The sequence below is a fragment of the Glycine soja genome, chromosome 3 (assembly GCF_004193775.1).
Source record: "Glycine soja cultivar W05 chromosome 3, ASM419377v2, whole genome shotgun sequence".
In the NCBI taxonomy this organism is placed as follows: domain Eukaryota; kingdom Viridiplantae; phylum Streptophyta; class Magnoliopsida; order Fabales; family Fabaceae; genus Glycine; species Glycine soja.
Window position 1 is genome coordinate 35197249 of NC_041004.1, and position 12383 is coordinate 35209631.

Here is a 12383-nt window from a genome sequence, read left to right on the forward strand (position 1 = left end):
TTATATTTTATTTTATATCTTTTAGGATTTACAACTTCTACTTTAGTTTCAAATAAGTTTTAACATTTCTCTAAAACAAATATTAAGTTTTAACACTAAAAAAAAGAAAAATATGATGAAAAGTGCATTATCAACACTACTTTAAATAATTTAAGGTCTTCAAACATGACCGGTAGACGGTCGAGATTAAATTTTTAGAGATGTTTGAGATTTAAAAGAAAAGCATGTTTGGTTGTTTGGATATTGCCTTTAAAAATAATTCTCTTTTTTTCTAATATTAAAACATATATTGTCTTGATAGATCAGTTTTCTAGAAATTATCTTTCTATTTTTAATTTTTAGAAGTAAAAATGAAATACTTTCCATTGATTTACAACTACTCTGCTCTTGTACCTTGACCTTGGTACAAAATATCAATTGGAAATTGGAATATGTTTTGTACAAATAGACATGAGAATTAACAAGTTTTCGTTTTCATTTGACTCTTAAGTTGAATTCATTTATAATGCGGACACTATTTGGTATATTCCAATATGAGAGGTGCAAGAACACCGTTCTCAACGTGAACTGCATCCCGTTAAAACTGCATGCAAACGTGCTCAGGTTTCAGGAATGGAAATTGCTCCCCTGAAATTCAAAGCAATAATCCTCCGGACGTCACAGCTGATGTAGTTATGAACAAATGTGGTGGCTTTACATGACAAACCCCCAACCACCCACCATGCAGGGATCCAAGTTCAAAGAAACAGTCAGAATTCATTACATTGCAAAAATAAACTACCCAAATATCATCATCCATTCATTTCAGTGGGAAAAAGAGGATTACATAATGACCAACCTACCGCCTGTGGGTAAAGCTAAACTAAGTTCTCACAGGTGAGGTGAGTTCACCAACCACGGCCGCCAGAATTTCCAGATCCCCATCCGTTCCCTGATGCTGCTTTCTTGGGGGCAGATCCCCAGCCAGAGCTTCCTTGTTCACCATCACTTGGACCAGCACCACCACTCGCTTGTCCCCCCCAGCCACCATTGTCACTGTTACTAGCTCCACCTCCTCCCCCTCCCCAACCACTACTGCCTCCACCGCTTCCACCACCACCACCCCAACCACCAGGAAAAGCTTCCCTTCCAGGAGAATTCTGAACCTTGGCCCCTGGAAAATTGCTTAAACCATCATCCGAGTCCTTTGTATTATTAGAACCCCATCTGCCCCCATAACCAGAGTCCTGCCTTTCATTATTGGAGTTGTCTCCTCTATTGTTATAAGAACCTCGACCACGACCACGTCCACGCCCTCTTCCACCACCATATGGACGAGGCACTCCACTAGGATGTTCGTCCTGATTCCCATTGTTTCTGTATTCACCCCGTCCTGTAGAACAAAAGAAACACAGACATAAATTTTAGATAAAAAAGAATTGTTAGATCTTACTGGAAAAATGACAGGTGAAAACTAATTGGATAACATATGAAACAGAGACAAGGAGAACAGGAAACCAGTCAGCATTTTAAATGCAGAAGACTTGTGATCACTACAGATACATGAGCATGAAAGTGTGCATACTTAACAAGCAGCAGGTAGCTACCAGATGACATTCAAGGAAAAATAACTAAATAATAAATTCATTTAACCCAGCAAAGCTGCAAGAGCATACTGATTAGATAACCAGACATAAATAAATAGTCAGTTCAACACCCAACTAGTTCCAAGAATACATGAAAACTAAATATAGCTGAATTCAGAACCAAATCAATATACCTGTCCTGGAACCAGGTGTAGATGATCGATCCCCCCTATCATAAGAGTGACCTCTCCAGCCACCACCCTCACTGTTTGAGCCACCACCCCAGCCACTACCCACAGATGCCCCTGATGAGCCACCAGCTGCAGGGCTTCGCATTGGTACCATAGCAGCAACAGATCTAATGGAAGGGGCTGAATCATGCTGGGGATCATCAATATGTCTCTGAAAATATGCTACAAGCCTATCAATGTCCTCAAACATCTTTTTCCTAAACCTGAATCCTTTTGGGTAAAGCCCAATGTACTCATGGTGTGGATTTGTACTTCTTATATAAGTTAATATAAATGTGCCAGGATGTTCATGGGAGATGCCAAAACTATAGACTATGCGCATAGGATACTCAGCTTTCTCCATCCTCAAAAGTTCATCAACTTCTGCTTTTGTACCCTTTCGGAATTTGCGATAGTTTAACATTGACTTTAAGTGAGCCACCAAGGGATCAACATAGCGGTCCATAACCTAAGCAATAATCAGTAGGAAATAAGTCATATAGTCACAAGCAAAGCATCCAGAAAATTGGGGACAACTTACCTCATCTAAGTCCTCAAAAGTGTCCTCTCCAATTTTTAGTGTCTTCCCGATTCGGAGTAAGCTTGTTATGTCCTTGTGTTCCTTCCCACCTTCAACTATATCCTTATGGGCATATACTCCATCATTAATTTTAAGAGTTAAAGTAAGATATGAAGGTCCTCGTGAACTAGGACGGATAATACTTTCTCCAGGATCTTTGTCAGACAAGAACTGCATAAAGATAGAGGCAAAGCTAAGCTAGCACCATATCAATCATTAAATCTTTGCTACAGGAAAAATCAAATTAAGATTTTTTTTCATTTAATGATTACTTGCTCATAAGATGGTGCTTTATATATCAAATCCTACCAAATACAAGTTCATCACACTGAAAACCCACACAAATTTTAAGAACTTAGAATCTATGATCTCTAATCTCTAAGCACCAGAATTCAAGCAAGCAAAATTATTCATTATTTCAGTGAATATCATGGGCTTATTCTTCAAAACAAGAAGCAACCAATGAGCAATAGAATGAAATAAGGAAATATTACTATGAATCTACTTCAATTACATAAATCGTTTGGAAGTGATCACATCCAAACCAACTTTACCGGTACATACAACCAACACCAACTCAAACAATTTAAGTTTAGGAGTCAATCATCAGAAAAAAATTCTCATCAATAATTTAGTTCTAACTTCCAACTTCAAAGACATGTTGAGATGTGCATACACAGAAAACCAAGACAATTTCACAACTTTGGAAAATCCAATTATGATTCTAATAAAAGGCCAATAAAATACAAAATTTAACATAAAAATACTCAGCTACAAACCTCCATTGCTTCATCGGCAGTTATGTTCTGAAAGCGTGGATGAACAATCATCCTTGGCTTGAAATGCTTCTTTGCAAGCTCCTTTTCTTTCCGAGCTTTGTCTTGATCACTCTGAAAACAGCTCCGGTCCTCATGGTAATAAGGGTCAATATCACGGTTATTCTGTAACCGATTACTTCTCATTTCACTATCCTTACATACAAGGAAGACTTGATACCTATTCTTTTGAATTGACTTAATTTTACAAGTGAGCATGTCACCTTCATGTAGCCTATCAGACAATTCAATTACATCTCTCCAGTCATCTGTATAGTCTTCTTTCAAGAGGATTCCGGTCATTCCAGATTCAAGCCCACATATTGCTTTCTGGGCTTGCACTCTCCGAACTGTGACTTGAACGATTTTGCCTTCAGCAAGGGTCTCTTCAGTCTCACCTGAAATCATATAGAATTCCTCATCTTGACTTGGTTCTTCATATTGCTTACGCCAATCCTGAAAACCTTGAATCAATTCTCTTTTTATGTCATAGAAAGTTTGTATTTTGTTCTGACGTTTTTTCCCAGAAGCATATTCCTCAACATCAAGGTTTTTCAAATAACTAGGTCGGTCTCTCACATGCTCTATGGCCATCTCCAGTGCATCATCATCATCATTTGCATCACCTGTGCCATCTTCTTCATACACATCTTTGGCCAACTCTTGTGCAAGAATATAAGATTCAGGATGAATTCTTGTATCATCCAGCAAATCGATAAATTGGCTGCTGCTAGCAGCTAAACCACTTCGCCGGACACGCAAGAAACCAACCGCATTGACAAACACCTTTTTACCAAGTTTATGTTCAGTCAGAAAGTCCTTCCGAGTAAAAATTGCACCAGCTCTTACAAGGGATCTCTGTAAGGATGCAGCCTTCCGTGGACCAAGCCCAGAAATAAATTGTAATGGAGCAAATAACCATTCATGACTTATTGCTAAATTAATGTCTAAGCCAACCTGATTGGTCACATCTACCATAATCTGCTCAACCATTGCAAATTTATCATCTGGGTTGAGAAAACTCTCCAAAGGGCTCAGTTTCCATGACAATATTTCCTTTCTAGGTCCACATAATGTTGCAACCATTGCCAATGGGTTCTGGAGATAACGTCCAAGAGCAACTGCTCGCCTCACTATACCTATTAAAGTAAGAAAAGTGGAATCTTATACCTATCAATGCAAAAAAAAAAGGATGAATTATGGGATTCCTTAAAGAGAAGGAGCAGCAAAACAATATTACCTTGTTGTGAAGGAAGTTGTTCAGAGGAAATTCGAGAATTTTCATAAAGACGAGGAAGAGATTCATCTCCATAGACAATGCTGAGCCCATCCATTTCGTGCCCAACATCTCTAGGATTTTCCTCCACCATCTTAAAAATGACCTGATAAAAGTAGACCAAATCACAGATAAGACCCACCATATGACAACAACAAAAGCTTTTTCCCACTAGTGGAGAAAAATACATTAATCAAACTACTTATAGGATTCATATGCAAATAAATTAGAAAACTATGAACTAGTGATACCATTACTCAGGCAATTTATTACAGCTTAATTGTAATTATCATACATCATCAACTTACCCAGTAGGAGGTAAAGATGACCAACTCGAATAGTGTATTTAGGAAAATACGAGTATATTAGAAACAATTGAATCTACTAAGTGCACATTTGGTATGAGGGAGCAGAATGGGAATCAAAATAGGAATACAATCGAGAATTGATCCTTCCCACTTCCATGTATGGTTAGGTAACTGGAATTAAATGGGAATAAGAATTCCTTAAATTGCAGGGAAAGGTACTACATCATAAAAGTGATGAATCCTCCAGTCCATTTCACAACATACAGGCATAGACATAGAAACCAATATACAAACCTCGTATATATCTTCCTTCAAACGGGTGCAAGACAAGTTAACTGCTCCTAAAACAACAACATGCGGTTGGTGATCGGTCATAAACTTTAACACCCGTTCCTGGTCATTCTTCTTCCGTTGTTGGTCATTAACATTCTGGGACCTAAAAGTAAGTGACCCAGTGTAAAGAACATCAAGCACTTCACCCGATGAATCTAACATGACAAAAGTTGTTAGCGGCTTTCCAGGGCCCCAACAGCATGCCATAACCCGAGGAGCAGCCTCATCATCTGAGCCAAGATCATTTTCCTTCTGTTGGTAAGGTCCCACGGCAACCTTAGTCCATAAGGCCTTCCCATATTCCATAAGTAACCAATTCTTGGCTTTACTTGCCAGGACACCTCTTGCCTCTTTTTCCATTGAAGGTAAAAGGAATCGAAAAATGGCATCATGCAGTATCAACTTCCTCTGATCATTCCACAGCTGAGCAGATCTGCTAACACTGTCACTAATATAATATTCATTGAATTGGTCTATTAACTTATTAAGATACTGCTCAGGCAGTTTAATAGTAACTTGAATGAGTTTCTCCTCTTCTGCCTTGTGTATAAGGAGCCATTGCACATCTTCAAACTTAGACAAAGGCTTCTCCCGCAGCCACTTCACCCCAGCAAACTGATGGAAAGAATCTATTGTTGTATTTCCATCAGCAGTAGGACAAGTTGACACAACTGCATGGTCAAGAAAGTGGCTGCGAACATGTTTCCTAATGCTAGGCTCACAACTTATCTCAACAGCAGCCTGGAACAAAATAACAAACAAGATCAAACAATGGCAGCCTTACAATGATTAAGAACAAAGTTACAAATACATACCATGTGCCTGGCACATTTAAGTACTTCTTCAGGGGTATCATACATAGCACATGTAAAGTTAGAAGCCATCTCTTCTGGTGTTTCCTTTGGATCTTCCAACTCTTGCTACAGGGCATGGAAAACAAAACCTTTAGTATAGGGTCAAAACAAACAACAGTTCCAAATCTAAGCAAGCTTACCAGGTTAACTTCAGTTAGGCATAATCCAAGTTGCTCAGGACTACACCCAAACCTGCTTGCAACCTCCCAAAGACCAGCCTTACTGAAAGTGCTATACATTGACTTCCTTTTTGGCCTCTTGTATTGTCCTTCATCAACACCAGCTTCGCCTGGTGGGAAATGCAAGTTGAACTTGGAGTCAACATCATCAACCTCCCTCTCAGATCCTGCTTCCTTCAGCGATCTCATAACTGATTCAAACAATTGACGATTCAAGTTTAGTCTTGTTTCATCATACACACGACGGGACTCTTCTTCAAACCGTTTATTATAGTATGACTGGAGGGCACTCTTCCGCTTCTGAAGAAGCAACCACTTCTTGTCCAAGTCCTGAAGAGCCCAAAGTACCTAAACAATGCACAATGAATCCATTTGCAGAATTTTAACTACATCATCAATAATCAATAATAAGCATAATAGTAGCAAATGATACCAAAATCAATGTTCACAGACCTTGTGCCATTTCAGAGTAGGTGTCTTGTCATTCTTATCCCAATTATCATCACCAGCTTCAGGGTGCTCTAGGTCTTTTAATAGGCTTAAGCAGTCCTCCTTCCGATACATAGCAATAAAAGGAATCTAGAAGACAAAATTTTTCACATTAGGAAAATGAAGAAAAAACTAACAATAGATTCAAAAACTCATGGATAAAATAATACTGACATCTAACTTTTGCACATGATGCAGTTCCAAAAATCTGATAATATCATCCTTGTCAACTGGTAGGTCATCCTCTTCATTATTCTGGGAGTTTGAAATCTTCTTGGGAATCCAAGGAATTGTTCCATTTTTAAGTTGCTTACAAATCCATTGACTCTCTTCATCTATACTACTTGCATCCACCGGAGGAGTACCAGTACTTTCATCAGATACCTACAAAATAATAAAAATAAAAACAGTTCATTATACAAGAGAGCACTTCAAAAATCAGTAAATTTTGATCTATGTCCACAGAGATCTCAGAAGACCTGCATTCTCTCAGGAATATCAAGCTCCCTAATCCAGTCATCCTTCTCTGTCATATATTTCTCAGAAAGAACAATAGGCTCAAATTCATCTTCAAGTCTAGTCTCTCTAAATTCACTCATTTCTAGATTTTTCTGGCGATTCAGAATCAACTCATCTGGATCACCAAATAATTCTTGAGCTTCTTGTAGAGCTGAAGAAGAGACTCCAGGAGCCTGCCTAGTTTTCTTTTTCTTCAGCTTCCTCTGCCTATATAGAATTGAAGTAACAGATCCTTAGATGAAATTAAACTTTAACAATAAAAATTAAAAAAAAATAAATTAAAATACCTCATAGGAGCCCCATTCTCATCAACTTCTTCTTCATCCACAATGAAGTCAGCCATTTCATCATCTTCTCCAATGTCAGCATCCTCTTCCTCTTCTCCTTGCTCCTCCTCTTCAGCAATGTCTTCAAGTGGAGCTCCTGTAATACATGGAAGGTATGGTAAGCAAGTGCTTGGATATTGTTGCATGTATGAGCATAAATTACTTTACTTTTGGCATACAAAATGGCATTCCACATGAGACAGTTAGAGTTCATTAGCCGGACTAAAATGCCAAAAACCTACATTGACAACCCAGAATCCATGAGGACTGAAATATTTTTCATATCTTTTACATAGAATGCAATACTTTGTCCTCATTAGCATCAAAGGAAAAATTCAAAATAACATAAATGCTATTTTAGTAATTTCACTTTCAAAAATCATTTTACACTATTCCAAGTAAACTCTTTCTTACAAAATTGTTCTTCAGTGAATATCTCCAACCTCAGAATTCATTTATCCAAAAGTGATATATCTGTAATTCATTCAGTGTGAAAAGTAATTTTCCCGCAGCAACCAAGTACTGCCAATGAAAAACAAAAAAAATAGACCACCACAAATGGAGTATACCTTCATCATCACCAAATAAACTGCGTTTAAGCTTCTCCTCAGCAGTTCGCCCAGCTTTACCACTTCCAACAAGCTCCTCCTCATCAGACAGCCCAGAGGGCTCCTCCTCAATATCCCTCCTGCCTTTTTTCAGCCGCTTGAACTTTTTGCTCTCCTTATGAATTACAAAAAATTATTGTCAATAAATTTGTATGTATAGCATGGAGCATGGTATTTATCCACTAAAAGTCAACATTAATAATGAGAAATTGAAACATATATACGAAAAATTCAAAACCTTCCGACGATGGATATTGATATTATTGTCCTCCAGCAATTCATAATCATCTTCATCAAGGACATACTCCTCCCTAAAACAGTGAGATTAATTTGTCAAATATGAATGTCAATATCATTAATGTTTAAAATTTCAACCAAGTACAGACAAAAGCACGCAATCAAATTTTTTTCAATCCAATGTCTATCTCCCTCCAAAGGGACACATAATGAAGGGGTACCGGATAAAAAAGCAAGGGCAGCAGAAGCCAGTCCATGCGCATTGTTGAACTTTTAAAAAAATAGAAGACAAATTTATATGTAATTATGTCATTCAAAAAACTTGTAAATAATTTTAAGGGAAAAACCTATCAGCTACTTGATGCAAGAGTGATAATCATATACACATATATCTAAAATAATAAAAAATATATATTATCAAACATTGTGCTTTCTTCTCTAAACATATAAGCTCATCAACTTCAACCACAAGCAGATGTAAAAAAAAAAAAATACATAAGCGATAAAAACTGACTTTTTCTTCCTCTTTTTCTTCTTCGGTCGCTCCTCATCACTTTCTGCTCTCTCTTCTTCTTCATCCTGCTCCTCTTCGTCCTCAATGTCGTCCACTATAAACCCATCATTTTCGTATTCATCCTGCCCTTCTGAAGTGACGAGGGAAAGAAAAAGAGTATCAGAAACAACAAAAATAAGACATTATTAGCTCCAGAAAATCAGACACCATCCGAAAGATCACATTCATATAAGCAAAAACAAAATGAAAAAATAAAAAACAAAACAAAAAAAGAGCAAAATGATAAACTCTAAACTGACAATCACATTGCATTTACCAAAGGCAACATCCCTTACCCCTCCCCCATCAAACAGAACATCAAAACCCTAATTTCAAGGTCGAAACACTAATGTTCTACCAAACCCAACACCGCCACCGCCACTGAAGAAATTAGCATGCGAATAAAAACTGAAAAATAAAACAAAAAATAGCATTCACGAAGCGCGTAGTTCAGATATTTCGACCGAATCAAAAGTTCATACCCTCTTCTTCGTCCTCGTCTTCGTTGTCCTCGCGACCCTCTTCCAATTCGTCACCGTCGACGGGTTCCCTCTCTTCCTCGTCGAGTTCGACGTCGTCTGCGCGCATTGAAGAGCCACAGAAACCGAAAATGAGAGAAACTTCGAAGGGGAAAAGAAAATGCAAATGGAAATTTTGGAGTTTCTAGGGTTCACCTTCTTCATCCGAGATTACGCCTTTGGCCATGATTGAAGAGCTACGAAACACAGCGAATTAGCAAGAACGACAGAGAAAGCGAAACCGAACCGAAACGAAACGAAACGAAACGAAACGCAGGTGCTGTCGAATGCGAATCAGAAGAAGCGAAGGGAGAGTAGAGTTTGTAGAGGGGAAGGATAGCCCAAGTGATGTTGTGCATTTATATTTGTTTATTTTGTTTATAATTAGGAGTGTGTTTGTAAATTTGTTAAGTGGATTGAAAATTTAATTATTCTAAAAAATGCAATGTGGGAACATGATGTTTTTCTCTTACACGAGTTTTGAAAAATTATTTTCAAGTATTATTCTAATAATTTATTGTGTTTTTTTTTTACAAAATGTAATGATTAATTGTTGAAGAAATATTTTTGGAAAATAACAATATCATATCTGACTTTATTTTCATTTTCAAAAAAGGTAATATATATATCCATGTGAGAAATCATTTTTTAACATAATTATAATTTTATTCTAATCACTTTATATTTCTAAAAATTATAAAATCTAAGTAAACATATTTTTATTCTAGAATAAAAAAATATATTTTTATTCTGAGAAAAAGCTAAACATATTTTTGAATTTATTCAAAATAATTTTTTTATTATAATAGCTTTAAAAATGTAAAATTATATTTTAAATAAATAGCCTTTGATATTTATATTTTGTAGTTGTTGGTTGCCACCAATTTCAATATATACTAACTATTTTGTGTTAGTAAATTATAGGAATTAAAAGTATGTTTAAGCAAATATTTTTAAGTTTTCTTCAAAAGTTATAAACAATAGATAACTATTTCTTTAAAGGTAAATAAAATAAGCATATACTACAATTTGTTATTAACTTGTAAGCCTAATTTATGTAACTGTTAACCGAATAAGTCATTGGTAATTTGAAAATCTTCTACATGTTTAGAGAAAAAAATCTAAAAGTTAGTTACTTATTTTTTTAAAAAAAAATCTTTAAAATAAAATACACTAAGCATACACTTGCTTTCAAGTTTTAGTATGACTCAACTTATATTATCAAGTTTTCTTACATAACATTTTTGTAATGAAAAACTAAAAAAAAGCATTTTTTAAATAAGATTCGAATCAAAATTTCAAGGTCAAATTAATTTGTTGGTCCATGAATTATTTAACAATCTTTAATTAAATCCTTAAATATTTATTTTAAATTGGGTTCCAGAATTTGTATTTTTAAATTTTTTGCTTGGTAATTTAAGGTTTCTAATTTGAGGTGATTTTTTTTATTTGTCTAGTTATACAATATGGCATTCATATTTCAGAGAAGAAACATTCATTATGGTGTTACATGGCATGGGGAAGTTGAAATTTGGGTCATTATTGCACTATGTTGATTGTAAAATAGACAATTTCCATGATTAAGACATTGAAAAATGGTATTTTTTGAAGTGTCTAATTTATTTGAGGAGTTAGTATACAAATGTAAGGACATGGTTTAAACTTGAAATGAAATTTTTGTCCCTTAAATTCTTAAACACTCTGTATTGAATGGTAAATAGATAAAATTTGGAGTTAAATGGTCCCTCAACTATTTCATATTTTGGTTTTTAGTCCTTCCTAAAATGGTTGTCCATATTTAGTCCCTTGTTTTTTTTGTATTACTCAAAATTAATTATGTGAGGTTGAATTTTTGCTTTCCCCATTTTAGGCCCCTTAAGAATTAATTTTGAGCAATAAAAATACATTAGGGACTAAAAATGGACAATTTTTTTAAAGGGACTAAAATTAGTCATTTGAAATTCGACAAGGACTAAAAATAGACACAAATTTTAAAAAAAGACTAAAAAACAAAATTTTAAATAGTTGATGGACCTAAAACTTATTTAACCCTAAAGTTTGTAAATAATGATGGAAAAAGAGTAATGGTTAGGTGTATGCAACAAAGGCTTCTAAGGCTTACTGTAGACCATTCAAAGGTGTAGATGGATGTCATCTTAAGAAAAAGTATAAAGAATAACTATTGATAGTAGTGAAGTGAGATGATGATGATCAATATTTTCCTTTAGCTTGGGTTGTTGTGAAGACAAAAATAAAGAAAATTAGTATGTAATTTTTCAATATCTTACTTGAAGACATTGAGAATATAAGAATAAATAGTTGTGTCTTTATTTTAGACTAACAAATGATGAATTGATAAATTACATTATTTTATATTATGTTTGATTTATGACAATCAGTGTTTGAGCGTTTACAGTGAACTTTTTGTACTCGTGTTATTAATAAATGTTGATTCTAACATTTGATGAGATCTTGAAAGTTGTTGATCACATATTTTATGTAAGACATTTATTTAGTAATTTCAAGCATAATTTTGGTGATGATACATTGTTAAAGGATTTGATGATGAGAAATGCTAAGACTATTTGGAGGCATGGAATGATCAAATGCACCAAATCAAGCACAATATCATTAATGCATACAATCAATTATATGTGATTCTAGCTCAATCCTATAAGCACATATCTAGTTTCCATCCAAAATGTGATGTTATGAAAATAACTTATTTGAAGCATTTAATAACATGTTATTAATATGTTGTCTATTTGCAAAAACTAAAATCAAAAGTTAAATTTGCAAGGTATAATAAGTATATAACAACATAAGTAAATTATTGATGAGAGTGAATTTGATTGATGATTGAAGTCTTTTGTAATATTTCATTTAGAGTCAAAAGCTAAGCTAAAGGAGAAACTATTGTATGGACATTGCCCTAAAATTTAAGTGTTGGGTACATTCAATAAAAAAAGTGACACCTCATTAAAATATTATAA

The 12383-nt window shown here is 35.1% G+C and overlaps 1 protein-coding gene across 1 annotated transcript; it reads right to left on the reverse strand.

The window, feature by feature from the left end:
- Positions 1-577: 577 nt before the first annotated feature.
- On the reverse strand, positions 578-9744 carry LOC114406584 (transcription elongation factor SPT6 homolog). Its single transcript, XM_028369335.1, has 17 exons — positions 9547-9744; positions 9355-9450; positions 8834-8963; positions 8321-8393; positions 8044-8197; positions 7436-7571; positions 7109-7355; positions 6804-7013; positions 6594-6719; positions 6102-6488; positions 5923-6027; positions 5069-5848; positions 4431-4572; positions 3155-4329; positions 2337-2546; positions 1760-2264; positions 578-1372 (listed from the first exon to the last, which is right to left on the reverse strand). The coding sequence occupies exons 1-17, from the start codon at positions 9575-9577 to the stop codon at positions 888-890; spliced, it is 4992 nt and encodes a 1663-aa protein (XP_028225136.1). The 5' UTR covers positions 9578-9744; the 3' UTR covers positions 578-887.
- Between the last annotated feature and the right edge of the window lie 2639 nt (positions 9745-12383).

Bases quoted from the DNA above. Each gene is read 5' to 3' on its own strand.
- LOC114406584 (XM_028369335.1), bottom strand. From the start codon at position 9,577: ATGGCCAAAGGCGTAATCTCGGATGAAGAAG. The intron at 9,451-9,546 runs GTGAACCCTAGA...CAATGCGCGCAG, and splicing joins CGTAATCTCGGATGAAGAAG to ACGACGTCGAACTCGACGAG. The intron at 8,394-8,833 runs GTCAGTTTTTAT...TCACTGTTTTAG, and splicing joins AAGAAAAAGAGGAAGAAAAA to GGAGGAGTATGTCCTTGATG.